Source organism: Eleutherodactylus coqui, chromosome 4, assembly GCF_035609145.1.
Source record: "Eleutherodactylus coqui strain aEleCoq1 chromosome 4, aEleCoq1.hap1, whole genome shotgun sequence".
NCBI classification, from domain to species: Eukaryota; Metazoa; Chordata; class Amphibia; order Anura; family Eleutherodactylidae; genus Eleutherodactylus; species Eleutherodactylus coqui.
The window spans coordinates 6,905,465-6,927,022 of record NC_089840.1 but is presented as its reverse complement, the minus strand read 5'-3'; the positions used below and the strand labels follow the sequence as shown (position 1 = coordinate 6,927,022).

Sequence of the window (21,558 nt, the reverse complement as noted above, 5' to 3'; positions counted from 1 at the left end):
AACCAGGCTAACCCTCCCGGACTGTTCACCTTCCTGGAAGTTCCCTTCACATCAAAGTAATCTATGGCCTGGTCATCCGTAGAGTCTGCGGGATTGTGGGATATCTACTTGTATACACACTTGCCAAGAGACCCATATTTCTCAATACAGTTCCCAAGAGGCGGTCTTTATGCAAATTTGTACTTAAAGGGGTGTTACTGCCAGCTTTTGGGCCTTCCTCAGGATGAGCAGAGATGACAATCAACCCAACTCTGGAATGGAATGCTGTATATAGTGAAGCCATGAACTCACCTTGTATCTGAGTCTGTGCCTGAGGGTTGAATGCTGTGGAGTGATTCAGAGCTGACCGTGGGTTGGGGGTGGGGGTTGGATGGTGCGGACTGACCCTCATTGCCGTTCGGCGCAACTGTTCCAATTCGCTGAGCCGTTCAGAAAACGATAAGCCCCCCGGTTTAGTCTGCTCGTCTAATTTCTGTCGATGCCCTGTTAATACGAAGCAGATAAAAAAATGGCGTAAACTTTCATGAATACACAGACGTATAATATGGAATCTGTACGCAGAGTTACGCCGTACTCAGGCGGCCATATGACGGTTTTATCAGTAACTGGGTGTAGCTTGCATCAGACGGCTCATAGACATCCGTCCGTGTGCGGTCCCGTGTACACGTAATATAGTATGTAAGGCTGAAGGAACACGCATGTCCATCCAGTTCGGCCTATACCCCCAACATACATGGCGCCCGCACACCGCGAGCGCTGCTGGCCGACACATGTCCTTTGCAATAAAGTTATTGGGTTTAATTTATCAAAACTACTAGAGATATACGGGGGAGGAGCTACCGATAGCAACCAATCAGAGTTCAGCTTTCAACTTCTAAATGGCACTGTTAGTATGAAACATGGACTCTGATTGGATGCCACGGATAACAAGCTCCGTCTGTATCAGGCCATGTTCCTGACACGTGTTTGCTTGCAAATGTCATGCCTTTTTGCGAGAAAAATGCCCCGCACCCCTGAAGATGTGAATTTCATACGCATTTTTGACACGTGTGAATATTGCACGCTATTTCTATATGGAATGCAATGGGATATTTTCACTCCTGTGGATGAAGCTGCCCATAAAATCAGGACATGCCGCCAACTCCCTATCTTGCAGCGTTGCTGGGAGAAAAATGTCGCCCACTTAAATACACGCAAATAACGGGTTCTATTTTCATGGATCCCACAACGCACAAAACGCGCGATATTGTACCCTCAAATATGCGGTTTTTCAACCAGTGTGATGCATATTTTGAGAAAAATCGCATCGCTGTACGTGTGATTTTCAGGGCCGTTTTTCAGGCATGTGAAAGAAATCGCGTGTTGTAGCCAAACATGCAGATCATGTGACCTGCGGCTACAATGCGATTAGCTTTTTGCTCCCGTAGGAGTGAATTGGCAATCCTTTCTTCTATGTCCGACCGTCGGAGCAGAATCGCTCACGGGGCTCAGCCTACTTCAATGTATGGGCTCATTTCCGCGTGAGTTCTGTCGACGTGAAGCAATCCTGGGTGTGAATACGGCCGCAGCGCTTTACAGAGGCCGTTGTACTCGCACTCATAGATCCGTTATTTGCGATGGGTCTGTTCACATGAGCGGCTCTATTCTTGCAGCGGGTCCTATTTTTCTGTGATCCTGGATAAAATGCTCCTGTTATTTCCTATGGGCAAGTCTAAAACTGGCATCGCTCTGGCACGTGGGCGCAAATTTAAAATTTTCCTATTGAAACAACCTGCGACTTTCTCGCGCACGCACTGTGATGAAATGCCATTTTCTCCCCAAACGCATTACATTTGCATAGATAATCGCAGGTTTGCGAGTTTCTTGCACTCATATAAATGCCGCCTCCATCCTCCGTGCCAGTGTGTCAGTTTCTAGCATTATATTCCCTCTACAGTAAATGATTGTCGCCGTTCCCTGACCGCCGTACGCTGCATGTTTTCCTGACATTTTCCTCCTGTAACGCGGAACGGGATAATTTTTTCCAGCTGTTCCAAAATTTACATTTCAAAGCGAATTTCCAGTTGCTACAATTTCTAAAATGAAAGTATGTGTAAACTTTTATTGGGCCCGGAGATGTGAGCGGCCTGTTCTCTCTTCCTCCCGCCAGTTCCTCTGGCGAACACGGCACTAGATCACATTTCACACCGCACTGAGAAATGGAGCCAGCCGTACTCAATGATTTTATCTGGGTACAAAAAAAGTGCACGAAGGAATTTTTTTTCCTTCTGTTTGGCAGGAAAACGTCTTGAGCTTCTTAAGTTGTCAAGCATGCAAATCGCAGGCCGCCGTTTAAGTCTCCGGCTCATGATGGCGGGCTTGAATGCAAACATTTGGAGTCACGCGAGACACTTCCATGTCAGTCCTCTGCGATCATCTATAGTCAGTGTTGGGGTCCTTGTACGCCGAGCGCCGATCGATGAGATGACGAGTTAATTGGTGCTCGTTTAAAGGGCCTTTTACCCGGGCTGATGGGTATCGTTAAGGGGTTTTCTGACATTTAAAGTGGCCGCCCAGTCACGGGACAAAATATGTTCAGGACCGGAGGTGGGAAGTTCTACTGCCTGCTGCCATCTGTTTCGCCGACGATCTGCCTGTTCTTGGGGCACCCTTCCTGATTCCAACATGGCCACGGCGCTCCTGTTATTACTCACTGTTCCTCGGCAGTCAGACAGTGCATGCTGCTTCCTGATTGGGCAGTGCTGCTCATGTAAGCAGCATTGGCCAATCAGAGCAGCGTGTGTCGTCTCAGGCTACCAATGCAGCACCAGTGTCCAGAGTGCATCAGGTAGTCTAAGAATCTTGGCCATATGAAGAGGGGCCCAAAGAACAGGTAGATCGGTGACCAAACTGGGAAGAGGATGGCGCCAGGTAGTATAATTCCCCACCTCCAGACCATGGACAAATATTATCCTGTGATGGAGGTATGCTTTAGGAATCAGTGCCCCATCCATTACTCACCCCTTCATGATGCGTCTGGCCCAGCACCGCGCACCTGATAGATTCTGGGAGAGTCGAGAGAGGGGACCGTGTGCGGGACCAGACATAATGTAAGGGGTGAGTATTGCCTATTCTGTTTTTTACACCATTCCCTACCACTTTTTTAAAATGACGGCAAACCAATTTTCGGGCTCCATCCAGTTTGCATAAAGATGGCAGCAGATCTCCTCTTTATACAATCTGACAATTGATTATTCTGTTGGCAGATCGCTGCCCTCTTTGCCACAGCAATCGGGAATGAACATTTGTTTGGCCAGTTCTGGGCATCGAGACTGAGTGTACTTGCCAATGAAGGGGCTATCCCGTCTGGCGATCAGCTGCAGGAAGCTGTGGGCGGCCACTGCAGGAGAAATGTGGTATTACAGGGCATCCATTTAAATAAATGGGTGACCATATGATACATGGTTTGTAGCAGTTCTTCATGTTGGCCAAAAATTGGAGGTCCCAGGCTGGAGACCTCCTTCTATCACATCCACATGCCTTAATAAGTGCCGTCATAAGGGGGGGCGACTCCTTAAAGTATACGTGCCACTTAGAGGGCTTCCATTCTAATGTGAAATCAGAATTGGAAATCTGATGGGAAGGAAGGTGGAGAAGAACAGCTGCAGGCGATGGACACCCTCCTGGTGTCCTCCTCCTTCCTGGGACGGGAGAAGACAGACGGTCGCCTAAACTTCTCATAACTAATGGGATATCTGTAACTTTGTCATGGTCGATCCAAAGCCGATCCCAAGGCGGCTGCACTTCCTGCTGCCACTTCCAGAAAAATAGCCGCCATCACAAAACAGAGAAATTCCAATATCGCTGCGGAAAAAAAAAATAGTCCCAATCAAACTTGGTCCGCTGCTCTGACTTCTGACTGACTGATATCTGGGCAGCTGTCATCCATTGTAAGCGCCCGGCGGGAGCCGCACACACTTGGCACGTGCCAACCATCTCCATAATAAGCTGGTTTTCCTCACATGAGGGTTTCGGTGACTCCACAAGGGCTCACTGTTCCCGGGTGTATAAACCACTTTATTGCCCGCTCTTCCTATATGGAACGTGAAATTTCATCTAAAACTGGAGGAAGGAAGTCGTTTCAATCCAAAACACAATTTTCTTGGTGGAAACCGCCGTTCGGGTTCATTCTGGAATACGTCTGCTTCTGTCCTGCGTTCTCGGGTCGCTGCTCAAACAGTGAAATAACAGGAACCTGCAAATTGTACGCTGTGTGCGCAGGCGGCGCTGAGCATGTCCGACGCGGGGCCGCGGAAGAATAGCGGGTTGTGTTGGGGAGGACGGATATTGACCTGAGAACAGAGGTGAATGGCTTCAGCAATAATTAACAGCTACTTCTGCTTCCAGAGGCGAGTAAAGCAAACATCCAAGGAACCGTGCGTGGTTCATCTGAGAGCCGGTATTGTACGCGCCGGGCCGGGAAGCAGTACAATTATAGTCCATGGAGGGGCGCCAGCTTATTGACTTTGGGGCCGCTGGGGTCACTGCAGTAAATAATCATCCATCCATAAATAGGAGGGGGGACAGAATGAAGACCCCTCCAGTATTGTGAACTAGCTCCAGCATTGATGTCGATGGAGAGATGACGTGTAACATACTCTCCGATGAGATCAATGGGGAGGAAGGGAAACGCCCAAGCAGATCTGGCAGGCAGAGGCCAGGATCCACTGGGCTTGGGAAATCCGGGGTAACCTGGGTAAATCCACTCTTGTCAAGTGGTAGGATAGACAAGGTGCCTGCTGTAACTCGGTTTAATCAAGGGCCATCAAAGAACTGTTGCTGGCCCTGCCCACGACGGGGTTTTTACAACGGTTTAGCAAAAAATGCATATAGAGCACATAATTAGCTTGTTTCTGGTACCGTATTGCAGGTATGCTCTAAGTTTATATCTAATAATATAGTATTTAGTATGCTTGGTTCTGGTACCATACCTAAACAACTAAGCTCAGTTCTTGAACCGTATCTATCTAGTAAGTTTGGTTCTGGTACTGTATTTTTGTAGTAAGCTTGGTTCTTGTACTGTATCTATGGTATGTAGTAAGCAAGATTCCTGTACTATAGGTATGTAGTAAACTTGGTGCTGGTACCTTACCTATGGAGTAAACTTAATTGTTGTACTATATCCAAGCTTGGTTCTGAAAAATATTACTGTCTTTTGTTCTCTGTTGTCCCTCTAATCTGCTAGTTCCATTTTCAGTTGTCCACGATGGTTGACACAATCTTCAGACTACCTAAACCCCACAGTGAATTGGAAATATTAAACTACCAATGCATTATACCTGCTCTCTGACTGGCCAGAGCTGCTCACATGACCAGCACTGTTTCATCATAGAGCCGTGAACAGAGTCCATTGAGTCACCACCTTTGACAGCCAAAAATGGGGTACAAAATTGGTGGATGGGGGTGGGGGTGAAGGCAGAGAAGAACAACTGCAGGTAATATACCCCCTCCTGTCCCAAAAACGGAAGGTTGCCTTGAGATTGCAATGCATGCTGGGATTGTTAGTCCTGAAATCAATTCCAATGATTGCTAACAAAAGGCGGCTCTACCCATTATCCCTTGAGTACACCGCATCACAGATCTGCCTGACACGACAATGTTCTCTTCTTGGCGATGTCCTTTTATTTACCGTAATGCCACTTGCTTTCACGGAGAAGAAAGGAGAAGGAGCGAGGAGGAGCGGGAGGAGCGGGAGGAGCGAGGAGGAGCGGGAGGAGCGAGGAGGAGCGGGAGGAGCGGGAGGAGCGGGTCCGGTATCTATGTTCATGGAAGGCATTAAACACAGGATGCAGCTAACACATGGCTGTATAAACCTGCAAGTCTGCGCTCGCTGGCCGCCATCCATCTGGAGTGAAGCAGGCGTAGCGTGTTGGCAGACCCTCTCCATGGCTGCATTAATATTAACAGTAAATATTAATTCTTGTCATGACGGTAATTGAAGCGTTCAGAGGAGATCATTTTGCCGCCTCTCATCAGCCGCTTTATTTGCATGGATAAAAGATTAGCCTATTTTTATCGTAAATACAAAGCCGGTCAGAAGACGCTTACCGCACTCACTGCCAGGCGGGCCAAGAGTCTCTAGTAACCATTATGTTCTATGGCAGAGGACCGGTAAAGTGAAAGTCTACTAATCCAGAACCAGAACGTCATATTCTGGATTAGCAGAATGTTGCCTGGCAATCCGGCATTATCACATTACTTAATGGGGCTGTTCCAAGATTGACTTTTATCCCCTATCTACAGCATAAGGAATTCTGAACAGTGGGGGGCACACCGCTAAGACCCCCAGCGGTTCTGGGGAAGGGGTATCCTGTGCCCCCTCTTCTTGTCACTGTGGGCTCGCAGAACCCCCTGCAGTGAGGAGATTGAAAGGTGCACTGGTCACGCATGTACGGTGTCGGTCCATTCATCTTCACTTGGACCACCGGAGACGGCAGAGCGTTTGTCTTTGGCTATTTCCATCAGTCCCACTGAAATGAATGGAGCCCCAGCCCCAGCAACTGCTGCTCCAATCTCCAAGCCATGGCGGGGGTGCAGTGAGGAGGGGGAGGGCGTCACGGGGTCCCGCACTCAGGATAGGTGGGCGCCTCAGCAGTGAGACCCCCACCAATCCTACTTCTATCACCTCTCCTATATAAAGGTGATGAAAGCCCATCTTGGTAAGACCCCGTTAATCCAGAACCCGCTGCTCTCCGACTTCTTCTAACCTAGTAAATAATTACCATTACCGAATTAGAAACATTTCCATTATTTCTTCTGGGGACAAAATGTATCCAGGTACCAGTGGGGGGAGTTCTATTACTTGGCACCATCCAATGATCACGTGGCACTCCTGGCACTACTTGATGCACATTGTACACTGGTAGTTAGTCACTGGATGCTGCTTTCTGATTGGCCAATGCTGAGCACAGCAGCAGCATCCACCAATCAGAGCAGAGTATAATGTCTAGCCTCTTTCACATGGGACAACTCCCAGGCACTGAAGCCCCCAACAGTCGTCCCAGCGTTGATGACTCTTATGCTTTTACACAGGAGCAATTATCACTCAGTCAAAGCGTGCTGGAGATCGTTCCGGCCGCCCACCTCCGCTCACAGTCATCGCCTAGCGATGTTGCAGGAAAAGAGAGAGTTTCGAAAAAAAAAATCTGTACTGTGCATGTCTGACGGTGGCTTGCCGCAACCATTTGCAATACTGATTTAAATAGGCAACCGCGGACGTCGGCCGGGCACAAACCGGATTCCATTGTGAGCTCCTGCATGCGGAATCCGACCCGTTCGTGTGCAGCCGGCCTAAGAATGATGATGGGCCCCAGGAACAAGCAGATTGCAGGGTGCGTTGGGAGAAAGGACGGAACCAGTTAATAGAACTCGCCCTCTGGTTCCTGGATACATTTTTGTCCCTAGGACTGGAGGGTGGCTTTAAGGCATTTTGTGGTAATAGACTGGGGGCATCTAATCACAATCCCCCCTAAAACAGAGGCCTGCGAAAACAAAAAAGCAACTTTCGCTCTGGAATATACTGGAGCAGTTAGTTCTTGAAGCCAATAGACCAGACGGACTCTCAGGGCTGTCGCTGTTCCTGCACACCGCCACCAACTCTATATTTTTCTCTGTGAAAAAGGTTCTTTATGAAAGTCCACGCTTTTTAGGTCCGTGACTTTGAGTTCACCCGAGTCCCTGCCATGAGAAGCTTCTTGCTGATAACCTCAGCTGAATGCAAATGATGAAGTCAAATTAGAGAGGTGATTGCGGTGCCCATTACGGTACCTTGCACGATTATTATTAGATTACACTAACTTGTAACAATGCTAATGAGTTAATTGCTGACTGATTAGTTGGGAAAGCTATACACACCATAGAGGTAGACTATGAGGCTTCTGCAAGAACCTAGGAGAGAAAGGACCCAGCCTTGGTTTGATCCTACACCTACTTGCTGACAGGAACCTGTACAGGATTCCTAGAGTAAGTGTATTGTTAGTAGCCTATAAGGAATTGGAAATAAAATAGGAAACAAACACCAGGTCCTTTTGTCCTTGGCACCACAGTGGGGGCTCATTCTGTGTTCTTTTTTTTTTTGCTATGGGGGCCCTCTCTCTTCTATGTACGGCAGTGCCGGGTGCCTGAACACTATATGCAGCTTCCTTTTACACCATAGCTATTCAGGGGACTTGTGCCGCCTTTACCTATTCAGCGGGCAGCTTTATGTTGTTCAGGTGGCCCACCTTGAACCCGTGGCTGCTCTTTTTTATATATAGTCATAAACACAAGTATCAAGTTCAATAAGAGGTGTCTTGTTTATTCTTGACCTACAATGCCCCTTTTCACACAAGTCCTTGGCAGCATTATCAGGTTCGCCCTACTTTACTCTCGCCTTGCCAAGTTCTTTTTTGTTTATCCTTTTTGTTTTATTTCCGGGAGCCGTATATTTTCCCACATGATGGATACTCAAAAGCTACGTTCTGGATACTGTTTATAAGACACACACACAAAGGCATAGGTGCGGAGCATTAAGACAATACAAAAAATGTCTACATTACGGCGACGCCCAGAAAATCAGCAAACAATGACGTAAAAATAAGCTCTTTCAACACTTAGGCAGGGTAGATAGATCAAGATTTTGGCTCCAGTTAAGACGTCCCAATAATTAATCAGGATAATCATCTGAGCCGGGCCACAGACAAAGATAAGTGATAGTATGGGAAACTGTAGCTGAAGAAATCCTGGTTCTTCTTCTCTTTTTCATTTTTGTACTTTAGGACCTCATTGTCAAACATAAGAGATCATCACTACAGATGACCATTGCCGAATATATAAGCTCAGCTGCACCAGACATACCAGGCAAGTACTATGGGGCTCCTGGTAGTGAGAAGCTCAAACTCTGGTCGGTCTATTCAGCTTTTATGTCAGACACTTCTCATATTTAGAAGACAGAAGACCCTATAGGAAAGAGCAATCTGGTCTCCCGATATTATGCCCAGTTTTGCCCACCAGGACAGAGGGGCAGGGTGTATGTTTCCTCCTGCATTTCAAACCACAAGATCAATTTGCGCCTTCTTGTTTCCAAACAATGCAGTTCCTCTGGGGAGGAGCTTCCTACACAGTTCATGCCACCCAATAGGAAGGGGAATAGGACTACCCAAGCTACCTCTATGCCATGTGTGCCCCTGGTCCTAACATGAGCTGGTGATCTGGTGTGGAAGTGTACACCAGAACCAGGAGGCACACTACTCATGTGAGTAGAGCTCCTTCACCCAAGTGTATGAGTTTATACGTTTGCCAGTACGCACCGTATATTCGCATGACTACATTTTTGCCACGATCGACTCCCGATCATAATTGACGTATTTAAAGCCATTCACACGGGGCGGGAGCTAGTGTGCTGATATACGTCCATGTGAATAAGCCCTCAGGCTGTATTCATATGGACAAACATGATATCGGTCTGAGTAACTCGGAATGATATTGTGCCGGTAAACAAGCCATTTTCTATGCGAGTGCAATTCATTTTGTGAGAAAAACGCATCGCACCGCATCTCTGCACTTGCGTGAAAATTGCATCTGAATACAAGTGCGATGTGATTTTTTTCGTTATCCGGTAGAAAATAACGAGGGCAGATTGCCCCCCCAAAAATAGCGCATGCTGCGACATTTCTATCACTCATGTAAAAACACCCATTGTAAATAATGGGTTGTATTTCCGTGTGCGTGTTGTGCGTGTTGCGAGAATATTGGCCGTGTGAATGCGGCCTTAGGAAGTCCCAAAACCTTTTTTAATGCTTTTATTAAGCTTCAGTGACAAAAAGCTGGAAAACAATACATGAACATTTCTGAGCCCATAAAACGGACGCGTGTCCTGGCCCAATCGCGGGAGTAGCGACCCGAACTCAGCGCAACATGCTGACCCCCAATGACCCCCAGCGTGGTCTACTGACACCCACAATGCTCTGACTCAGTGGCGCTGGGACGCTCATCGCTATGTGCCCATAATACGGACGCGTGTCCTGGCCTGATCGCGGGGGTACGGACCCTAAATCAGCGCATCATGCTGCCCCCCAGCGCAGTCAATGCTCTGGCTCAGTGGCGGCTGGGACGCTCATCGCTATGTGCCCATAATACGGACACGTGTCCTGGCCTGATCGCGGGGGTACGGACCCTAACTCAGCACATCATGCTGACCCCCAATGACCCCCAGCGCGGTCTACTGACACCCACAATGCTCTGACTCAGTGGCCGCTGGGACGCTCATCGCTATGTGCCCATAATACGGACGCGTGTCCTGGCCTGATCGCGGGGGTACGGACCCTAAATCAGCGCATCATGCTGCCCCCCAGCGCAGTCAATGCTCTGGCTCAGTGGCGGCTGGGACGCTCATCGCTATGTGCCCATAATACGGACGCGTGTCCTGGCCTGATCGCGGGGGTACGGACCCTAAATCAGCGCATCATGCTGCCCCCCAGCGCAGTCAATGCTCTGGCTCAGTGGCGGCTGGGACGCTCATCGTTATGTGCCCATAATACGGACACGTGTCCTGGCCTGATCGCGGGGGTACGGACCCTAAATCAGCGCATCATGCTGCCCCCCAGCGCAGTCAATGCTCTGGCTCAGTGGCGGCTGGGACGCTCATCGTTATGTGCCCATAATACGGACACGTGTCCTGGCCTGATCGCGGGGGTACGGACCCTAACTCAGCACATCATGCTGACCCCCAATGACCCCCAGCGCGGTCTACTGACACCCACAATGCTCTGACTCAGTGGCCGCTGGGACGCTCATCGCTATGTGCCCATAATACGGACGCGTGTCCTGGCCTGATCGCGGGGGTACGGACCCTAAATCAGCGCATCATGCTGCCCCCCAGCGCAGTCAATGCTCTGGCTCAGTGGCAGCTGGGACGCTCATCGCTATGTGCCCATAATACGGACACGTGTCCTGGCCTGATCGCGGGGGTACGGACCCTAACTCCCCCAGCACAGTCAATGCTCTGGCTCAGTGGCGGCTGGGACGCTCATAGCTATGTGCCTATAATTTTAACTCTTCACCCTCCTCCAGGCATTTAACGCCTACGGGGCCCTAAGGGTTCACAAGAAATATTAGTTGGGTGACGGCTGGAAGATCTCAAGTGCTGGTGTCTCGTATCCCTGCCTCGCAGCGACTCCACAGCTGCAGAGGAGATATAGTAAAGCTACTGTATGGTGTGATGAAACCGAGGCCTCTGAGATGCTTCCAAGCTGCGTACAAGCGACTTATTCTTCGCACTGTTTTCTTTGGCGACGCTCGAGCTGCACAAAATGAATCAAGCAGTATTAACTTTCAGTAGGGAAGCGTTGCGGTCAGGGGGAGCTGTTTGTGGCTAGATTGTGCAGATAGGTGCACGGGGTTATGGAGAGCGGCCCGTGGCACGGGGGGCTTAAGGAGAAACACGCCGGCCCTATCGGGGTAGCCGAGCCTCCGACCGCAGGCTTATATGTGAAGGTTGTGACTCAGAAAACAACAGGAAAACTGCCGCTGTGCTTAAAAGTCCCTGAAACCACAGGCATCCTACACTGGAAAACAAGGCCAAGCCCATGTTATACCGGCTGCTGTGCATTAATATATGTGTATACAGACCAGGCCAAGAAGATTACGGACTTGTGAATATTGATGAGGCCAAGGAAAAATTCAAGCTGCTGAGTTAAAGGGGTTGTCTTAGTGTTGAACTGTGGAGAGCGGGTAGAAAGAGGGTCTTTCGCTGTGGAGGACTCGACACGTCCAGCATTATATGAACTACCCATTAATTTCAATACAAATGGTGTAGTTCCTCAATTCTCCTGTAGTGGCGCTGCAGGGAAATGGAACACTTGCTACCAGAGTCCAACTTATTAGAAGTCTGAGCGTGTGGATGTCGGAGCTTGCTGGGAGTTTTAATTTGCATACTACTGGAGAGATACAGGTAAAAACCTCCGATTAAAGGGGTTGCCTAACTTTAAACTATTGATGGCCTATCCTCAGGGTCAGTCATCAATAGCAGTTTTTCACGGTCCACCCCCTGGGACCCCTAGCAATTAACTATTCACAGCGCTGGTGTGCTTTTGCACTGAGCTGATTTTTGCAGGAAACAGAGAGCTCCGTTTCCACTGCAGTGGAAAGATTTGGTATTACAGGCAATGTTCCTATTAAAATGAATGAGAACTTGCCCCACAATACCATGTCTGGCCACGTTTTGTGGGAGTGGAGCAATATGTCTCCTGTATAGACCAGCTCCATGCATAAGCACATCGTCCTAACTTTAGCCTGTTTATACCGGCAGATACATTGTTGGCTCGTTCATCGTTCACATTCGCTGTATAAGGGCTTATTCACATGAGCGTATATTAGCTGCCGTTTTGACGGCTGGCTGATATACGCTACGATCTGATGCATTGGATTCCAATGCATCAGATCACAGAGGCGTATTCCCGCGGCGTAAAATCGCCCGTCTGGCAAATATAGTGCCAGGCTCTTTTTCGCCGGGCAGCAAAAATAGTCCGGGAACTATCTTTCTGCCCGGAATACGTTGGCTGCTGCAAAGACTCCTATGGGAGCCAATAACAGCGGCCAGAAAAGGGAGGTGGGAGGGAGCTTAGCAGCGTGACTGCTAAACTCCCTCCCCCTTCTCTCCTTCTCTGGCTGGCTGCAGACAAGGGCCGGGGAGGGGCAGGTGCTTAGCCCCACCTCTGTCCCACCCACTTCAACTGCAAACACCCAGAGGAAAGGAGAGAGGAGGTGAGCCAGAGAGGGAAGGGGAGGCGTGCCAAGCCCGTGCCATCTGAACGGGCGCACAATCATTAGTTTTGTGCGCCCGTTTACGCGTTTTTACGGTGCCTGTGGGCGCATGTAAAAATGCCTACGCTCGTGGGAAAGAGCCCTTAGACAATGAGGAAGACTGACAATCGGTATTTAAATGAACAATTAGTGAACGAGCTGACGATGATGTTTATGCTGCATATAATGAACCGTGAACGAAGAGTAACAATGTATCGTTTGTCTTTTGAGGCCGGACTCCTCTAATGTATTCCGTTAGTATTTTGATCACAAATTGCTGATGAATCGGCATCTCCTGATAATTTACTCATCTCTCCTCGTTACTTGCAACAACTGCCTCTCGACCCCCATAACTGACTCCTCCTGGCGACCCGGCCAGATCCATAAAACAAAGTATCACATCTCATGCCAAAATTGCGTATTATCTGGAACTGACGTCAGTGATAAGTACTTTAAAATGCTGGAAGATCAGGTAACAGGTTCTCCTTAAAGGGACAGGTCCTTTTATGTTAGCGTGTGTCACTGTGCCAACACCAAAAAGTGACAATCAGGAATCTGGAAAAGGGCTTGCTCCGCCTCTCTTTAAAGGGGTGTTACTGTTTAGGAAAAGAAGCTCATTCATTTTTAAATGAAGTGGTATATTTCAAGATCTCTGCTTGCTGTCCTTTATTAGGAACCTTCATTGTTTATTTACAGTGCATAAAAATCTCTTGTTGTAATTTGATGAACATGCAGATATGCAGCTCGTTATAGTATAGTTATCAGGTGGCTTGTAACAAGCCGTGCACCTGTGTGATCATCACATGACCAGGACAGATTCTTATTGGCTGTAAGTTAAGCAGGGGTGGGGCATGTATAGAGTACCCACCCAGGAGGTTAACCACCCGGCCGATGCGGGTAATTATTTCTTACCAGCCATATTAATATGTGGTAAAAAATAATTACCCTGCAGTGGGGCGCGGGGTCGAATATCCCCATCCGTCAGCTAACTTGCAAATCATCCCTCTCAGATCATCCAGCTGTCACACACACACACTTTCAGAGGTTCTGGCCACCGCTACGCTGAGGATACCCTGGCTCCTCCCCCTTCTGCTGAATGTAGTATACAGGAGAAGCGGAAGGGGCCAGGGTATCCTGACTTGTGACAGTATAACAGACAGGAGATGCTTCTTGTCAAAAAGTTGCTGCCTCCCTTCCCGCCCAGTAGTTCAGAAGGAGGGGAAGGAACACAAATGGGGCCACTATTACTAAGGAGGGGTACAGAGTGGGGCAGTATTACTAAATGTGGTAGCAAAGAGGGAAACTTTTACTAAATTGGGCCATAGAGGGTGCAGAGTAACTAAATGGTGCCACAAAGGGGCACAATATTACTCAATGAGTTCGCAGTAAGGGGCACTATTACTAAATGGGCTATAGAAGGGGCACTATTACTAACTAGAGCCATAAAGGGGGCAGAATTACTAAAGGCGGCTGCAAAGGGGGGACAGCAGTACTAAATGGGGCCACAAAGGTTGACATTATTATTAAATGGGGCCGCTTGTTGGTCGGGGGATCATAGCTCTTATGTGGCACAAAAACCAAATCATTGCCTGCAGCACATCTCCTCTGTGAACAGCGGATGTGCTGCCAACAGTCACAAAAGTCTATGGGGCAAACCATTGTATAACTCAATGCTCATGCCCTAACAGAGTCTGAATCGGCCCGTGTGAAGCCACACAAGCGAGCACCGATCTCACTGATTGGTGCTCATCATGTGGATGAAAAAGTTTTGCAGAAAAGCACCCAAAACTCAACGTCCAAGGGGCGGGGCTTACTTTCTCATAACTGATACTTGTGCTGCGCAGAGCCTGACACTGACTAGTGACAAGTTTGCTGCGGCTGCACTTCGTATTCTTCACGTACGCGGCTGCAGAAAGTTTTCTTGGAAAACTCTTGTGATCCGCATCTGCAGCTCCCTTTTACCGTAAAAGCTCTTGTTCACATGTTTCCACATCTATCTGTCCCCAGATGCCGCTTGTATGAGAGAACATTCCAGCGCACGATTACAGAGGATTAGAAGATAATGTATCTGATGACTGTTGAGTAGTCAGCAAACCATTTGGAAAACAGCACCAAGTAAGAAGGACACTTGGCACTCGGCTCATCGACGGCAGCGCGGAGTGGAAGTGCCAATCTACCAGGCTGCAAGTTTGGGCAATGGGATTTAAGAAAATAGATAAAAAAGAGCAGATGAGAACCCGGCGGCGTCCTCCCAGCCGCTCATTACCGCAGATTAGAGGTTACTGCGGTGGCCGTAGTATGAAATTAACATTCCTGCCGTTCGCTCTGATGGTCGGTTTTCTGCTTCTAAGATGTAGTTTCGCTAGAAAGAATCTCCTATTTATAGAGTCTAAGGATAATTATACCGCCGGCTGCTTCTCAAGGAAAGGCTGAGAATATACAAGGGAAGAATTGAAGGACTACAAATCCCAGCAATGAAACACAAAGGGTTAAAGGGGTCATCTCACGTCTACTAGGGCAGAAGGACATCATAGAGGGGGCAGGGGCCAACAACGGTTACGTTCGGGATACTTGATCCGCCCTTGTATAATATGGAAGAATTGAAGGACTCTCAGCACTGATATGCATAGCTTTAAAGGGATTGTCCACTTGTAAGCTATTGATGGCTTAGCCGTAGGATAGGCCACCAATAGTAGATTGGCAGGAGTCTGCCGCCTGGTATCCCCACTGATCAGCTGTTTGCTGGCTTGGTGTTTTCATGCATTGAGCTTATTTCTGCAGGAAGCAGACAGCTCCGTTTCCACTGCAGTGGCCAGGCTTGGTATTGCAGCCATTCACATCAATGGGAACTTTGCCTGTAATACCGAGCTTGGTCACTAAAGTGGGAACGGAGCTGTGTGCTTTCTTCAGAAATCAGCTCAGTGTACAAACACTCTGGCTCAGTAAACAGTTCATTGGTGGGGGTCCTGAGCAGCAGATCCCCACTGATTCACTATTGATGAACTATCCTACCGATAGGTCATCAATAGTTTACAACTAGACAACCCCTTTAAAGGTGTTTTCTCATGTCTATCAGGACATATGGAAATCATAGAGGGGAAGGGGAGGAATTGAAGGACTACAAATCCCAGCAGAAGCATAGGATAAAAGTTGTTTATCCTTGAGGGGAGGAGGGGGGCTCCTGGGACTCCTCTCTATGGGAATATAGGTCCTGTCTATGCAGACGTGATCCAACCTTAGGCTACACTGACACGGGGAGCGTGATATCCGGCCGAGAAACTCACAGCACTCGTGCCATTTTCTCACCCGTGTAAATAAGCCCTCACACGGGCGAATAAAACGCGCAACTTCTGTGCATTTGCGAGACACACCGGACCTGAGCGCAGCGATTAGCCCCTATTTACGATGGGTGTATCTTCTCCTGCAGCGATGCAACAAGACAGAAGAGTGGCGGGACGGCCTATTATTTAGGGTGATATCGTCGGTTATTTCCCCCTGCATCGCCCCCACATGCGGATACGGCTTCATGCGACGGCAAGGAGATTTTAGATTTTCCCTATGGAAATAACCTGCGTGAAAAATGTAGGTGAAGATCGCACGGGCGGACGTGCAATGGCGTCGCAATCCCAGTGAGAATCGGAGGTTTACAAGCGGGATATGGGTCAGAGCTTCTCAGACTAATATCACGCCACCTGTGTAAGTCCAGCCCCGGGCTGGGGGGACGGTGCCGGGTGCAGTCCCTTCTATAGACCCCCATGTATAGCAGTTTATCAGTAAACTTGGGCTGTTCATGCATCCCCTGTGGTTGGTGCAGGCAGGGCCCAGTGGCGCCCCCTGCAGTAGTGGTAATGATGCTGCGCACCCTCATATTACATTGGTGCGTACAGATAGGGTTTGTTGATCCTCAGGCGTCGTTACATCCTGCAGCAGTGCCGGGGTTAATGGGCGCTGTAGTTAATGCGCTGAGGATTAGGGCGCTGTTATTGTCCTCGCTGCTCTCTTTTTCCTCATACATGATGACTTATTAAGTGTGCGGTAATTGCTGAGAGGTGAAATGAAGAAACAAGCCCCCGAGCCACCCACAGAGACGGCGGCACTCTCCGGTTACCTGTGTGAGTCACCGCCGTCAGGTGGATGCGGCCACCTCTAGAAGATTTCTCAGCGCTGTGTCACCGGTAGACAGGCGCTCCAAAGGTCTATGAGTAAGGGCCCTTGTACCGGGGCCAATACAGGATGGCGGTCAGCCGACAAACGAGGTTGTTCTTCGGCTAACTGAATCATTCACTGCAGCACGCGACCCGTGTGACTTGAGGGTACACTGCCGCCAATAAATAAAAGAAGCCCTCCAGATTTTATGGGGACCCCGTTTGTATCCCGTGAGGAGTAGTGATGGGAATTCTCGCACTCAGCACTTCACTGGAGGAACCATTCCGATCCCGGAGGCAGACAGCTCCGTTTCCACTGCGGTGGCAAGGCTTGATACTGCAGTGGTTCATCACATGACTGCTACACTGATCTCCAATGCTGTGGAAATAATGATAGCTGCGGTAGCACTACACTGTAGCGGCAGCATCATGAACTGGCAGCTGGCATCGGAGCAAGTTCTTAAGTAAAGTGCCAGGTAAGAAGGTGCCCGGCGCTACTCATCACAGGGTATGAGCGCCCTGCCAAAACATGGAGTGCTTAAACTGAATGGGGGACAAACGGTTGTATGAATGATTGTTCATCCCTCATATCAACTTGTGTAAATCCGCGCTCGCTTAAAGGGGTTTTCCCCAAAAAGACTTTTAACACCTATCCAAAGGATAGCTGTTAGAAGTCTGATCATTGGGGTCCCCATCCAGAGAACGGGGGTCCTGTCCTGTGTTCACTGCGCCCACTGCACTGACGTGGGGAGTGACTGGAGTGGCAGTTATGCCTGCATGGCTCAGTTCCAGGAGATAGCCCAGTACAAGCGCTCCACCGTTCCGCACCCTGCATGTGCGACCACCACTCCATTCACACTACAGATAACTGCAGGGGTTGCAATGAGCCTAAAGCGAGGAAGAGAGGGGCGCACGGGCCGGTGGGCGTCTCAACAGTGAGACAACCACCGATCAGACGTTTATCGCCTATCCTTTGTATGGGTGATAAAAGCTAATTTTAGTACAACCCCTTTAATAAGACAACCCCTTTCTATAAGTCTCAGAGAGGCATATGGGCACCACATAGGGGGGTTCAACTACTCAAGACCCCCTTTATTATCCATGGTTGGCATTAATCTACGTTTCTCCTGCCAAGGCCGCACCATCAATCCCCTATTTCTATGACTTCTATGTGCTCCGAGCCCCCGGACCACCTGCCTGAATATCATTAGCTGCATTTTGATTAAGGGAGGTTTAAAGAACCTCGTGGCGTTTGGCCAAAGCAGTGTCTAATGAAAACAGTCAGGATGGAGTTTACGGAAGTCCTATAATACTTTGTGAGCTTTAGTGGGGTCCGGGGAATTACCAGATTAATGCAGCGTTCCCAGTAAAATAAGCTGTAACTGCGGCTGTAATAAATCTTACACTACAATATATTACCGCCACCTGGGGAGCCGCCGCTATACTGTGCACCAGCGCAATAACTCAGATTCTAGTCAGCGGCTTCTTAGTTGTATCCGCCTTGGGAAAGCTGGGTGGCACTTTCTCTCTTCTCTCTCGCTTTCTCTCCCTTTCCTTTCTCTCCCTTTCTCTCTGCTCTTTCTTCCTCTCTCTCATTTTTTCTTTATCTCTCTTCTCTTTCTTCTCTCTGGAGGACCTCACATGTTCATGGATTCCATAGCATGTGCATTTCAATGGGAGATGTGTGTGATTGTTCTCAGTGAGAGAAACCAAGTCATCTTGTAGATATGAGACCTTTTAATGGTTAACAAAAATACATGATGTTACAGCGAGCTTTCGGGGATATCGTTGAATAAGGGAGATGTGTAATGCTTTGTTTACCCTGTGGGGGTGCTGCAGGGAAAGTGAAGGCTTTCTGCCAGGAGCCCCTACAGATTACAACTGATTTCTAGATAAAGTGTATACATCTAGATAACCCATTAAATGATTGGTTGTCTAGGGCCCAACCTTCAGAGCCGTTTGGGTAGGATTAGTTTCTAAATATAGAGGACAATTGTTCTCACAAGCCACAGATGTAGAACACCAAGTCATCTATTGTCTTCTGCTGGGTGGTTCAGTTCTTCTACAAGCCTTAGGGCCTCCTACACCGACCTGCGATGTGGTTTTAACATTAGAAAGTCTCATTGACATTAGTGTTAAATAAAAGCAAGTGGGTGGGAGCCCTTACACATATAGATGTATCTTGGTACTTGACACGTGCACAAGTGTTCCAGTGGAAGAAGAAGTCAGCGCCAACCAAGAACCAGAAATACAGATGAAACATGAAAATAGGTAAAGCTAAAACACAATAAATACCCTACAATGTTCAGGTACTATAAAGCCTGTTGGGGGTCCTAAAGGGGGTTTCCAGGACTAAAATATTGGTCAATGGCGCAATGGTGGGCCTCCAAAAGGCAAGACTTCCACCAACTGTCAGTACAAAAGGGCGGCAGTGCTACAGAAAGTTTCATGGCTCTTTCATGCTTCTGATGGGCGGGGCTTCCAAGGGTCTGGCGTTCACCAATCATTGAGTCTAAGGACTCAGCATCAATGCTTTAGTTCCCCCCCAAAAAGCCTTTAAGGCGCAATCACCCTTATTCTCAATGATTTCCTCGTCTGAAGAAATATTCTTACTCATGACTTGTTCGCTCTCCACTAAAGCCTCCCCTGGTGGCGTCATGGTGTCTCGCGCTTCAGTTAGGATATTCCTGCACTTCTACCTCTTTGTGTTGATCCTGAATTTGCATCATTTCCTGTGTAATGTTATGGTGCCCCCTTGTGGCGGAGTAAGAAGGACCTGAAAAGCATCTGTGCAGCACGGAGAGGCAGTCTACTGTATAGCGGGTAGAAGAATCTGTAGATCATGAAGAGCTCCAACCGTGATGAAGGACGGCTGCTGACAAGCTGATTTGCCCAACATTTGTGTTACATTCTAGTTTACTTAAAGGGATTGTCCAACACAACTATTGATGACTAATATTCAGGATAGATCCTCAATAGTTGATCAGCTGGGGAAGTCCGCAGATCAGCTGTTTAATGGGCCGCTGTCGGAGTGTATGAAGCTGGAAGCTGACCGTGGGCCAGGCTGGTACTGCTGGAGCTATGCCCAGTGAACAAATGGGTTGTCCAGCTTAGAATAAAACATTTTCAAATACCCTATTAGAGAATTCTAAGGGAAGACCCGATTCCAGACCATCTTCGATTAGCCAGGGACTACAGAGTGTCTCTCCCTCTATGGAGGACCTGGCATGTCCATTGTATTACAGTAACAGCATATACATTTCAAAAAATGTGTAATGCCTTGTTTTCCCTGTGGGGGTGCTGCAGTGGAATTGAACAGCTCCATACACACTGATAGTAGCCTAGCAGACAGTTGATAGGCAGGCGTCCCTAGCAGGGGATCCTCACTGATCAACTACTGATGACCAACTGATATCCTGAGAACAGATCATCAACACTTAAGAGGTGGACAACCCCTTTTTAAGAAGCATTCCGGGAGAATATTTCCTTCTCCTCCATTTCTTAAAGGCGGTGTCAGTAATTCTCTTACGTTCTACTACTAAATTCTCCAGTCTGATCCGGTCTGCTGTCATACCACGTGAACCCTTCCCCCGCACTCTGACTACCTGAATGCTACAGTGCAGACCAGAAGTCAGTCTCTTTATGAAAGCCTATGAGAGCCTTGATGTGGGTTTCCTAGGAATGTATAAAGCAGACTTAGGGGTAACACAGCAGATTCGGGTAGTCAGAGTGGGGGTGAGTGGGGGAGGGGCTGGAGGCGAAGTCACATGATATAACACTGGAACGAATCTCAGTGGAGAATTTGCCAATAGAGCGTTCAGTAAGAAAAATACCGGCAGCAGCTTTTACCAACTCTACTTTATATATGGTGCTTCTTTAATGACTGGTTCATCTAACAGCCGGTTCCGTCGTACCGTATGGAGGTTTAACATAAGCCATGCAATAAGCGATATAAAATTGTCTTACGTCTTGGTTCCCGCGGTCCGTCCACAGTGATTTTAATGGCTCGATGGTAAGTTGCCACTTGAGGAGGGTTGGAGAAGACAGTGATGGTAAGTGTGAAGCTTTTCCCTACAAATAAAAGGACAATGAAGAGGCCCATTAGTGCACAAATAGTTAACAACACTTGTATAATAACTCCATTAAATGTCACATGTTTTTGAAGTACCTATCATTTTATCCTGGGTTTACAGACTGAGTGAGATATCCCACCGGGCATTGAAAGTCAAGGACCCGGGCATCTGAGGAGCACCTTAGGCTCTGCACCTAAGAAGTACCCTAACGTGACGGGGCCGAGGGCTGCTTCCCAGAAGCATAACCTGAAGCAAAATCTGTGATAGGCCTCCACCTAGCATGGGCCATCTGTTATACCAGTGTTTTCCTAGGTGGCACAGGCCTCGTCAGGCACCAGGGTTCAATAGCTACCTCTGCACCCCCTATAGCTACACCCCCAGATCAGGGCTTCTTACCAGGAGCATCCTTCACGGCAAACACCTACCCACTCAAGGGAGTGCCTGATCCTCCGTAAAAATAGACCCTCACCCTACGTGGCGCATACAAAGGGACTACTTCTTTGTATTGGGCATCGGAGTGG

General features: G+C 48.4%; 1 protein-coding gene across 2 annotated transcripts in view; it reads right to left on the bottom strand.

Annotated features, from left to right (window-relative positions):
- The window catches only part of RUNX1 (RUNX family transcription factor 1), a 102,138-nt gene that overhangs the window by 44,447 nt on the left and 36,133 nt on the right, over positions 1 to 21,558 (bottom strand). Inside the window, exons 3-4 of one of the 2 annotated variants that reach the window (XM_066598998.1) lie at positions 20,931 to 21,035; positions 292 to 483 (exon numbers count right to left, since the gene is read on the bottom strand). In XM_066598998.1, the coding sequence (XP_066455095.1) occupies positions 292 to 483; positions 20,931 to 21,035 (297 nt within the window). The remainder of the gene's footprint in view (positions 1 to 291; positions 484 to 20,930; positions 21,036 to 21,558) is intronic. The other variant, XM_066598999.1, reaches the window with a different exon arrangement.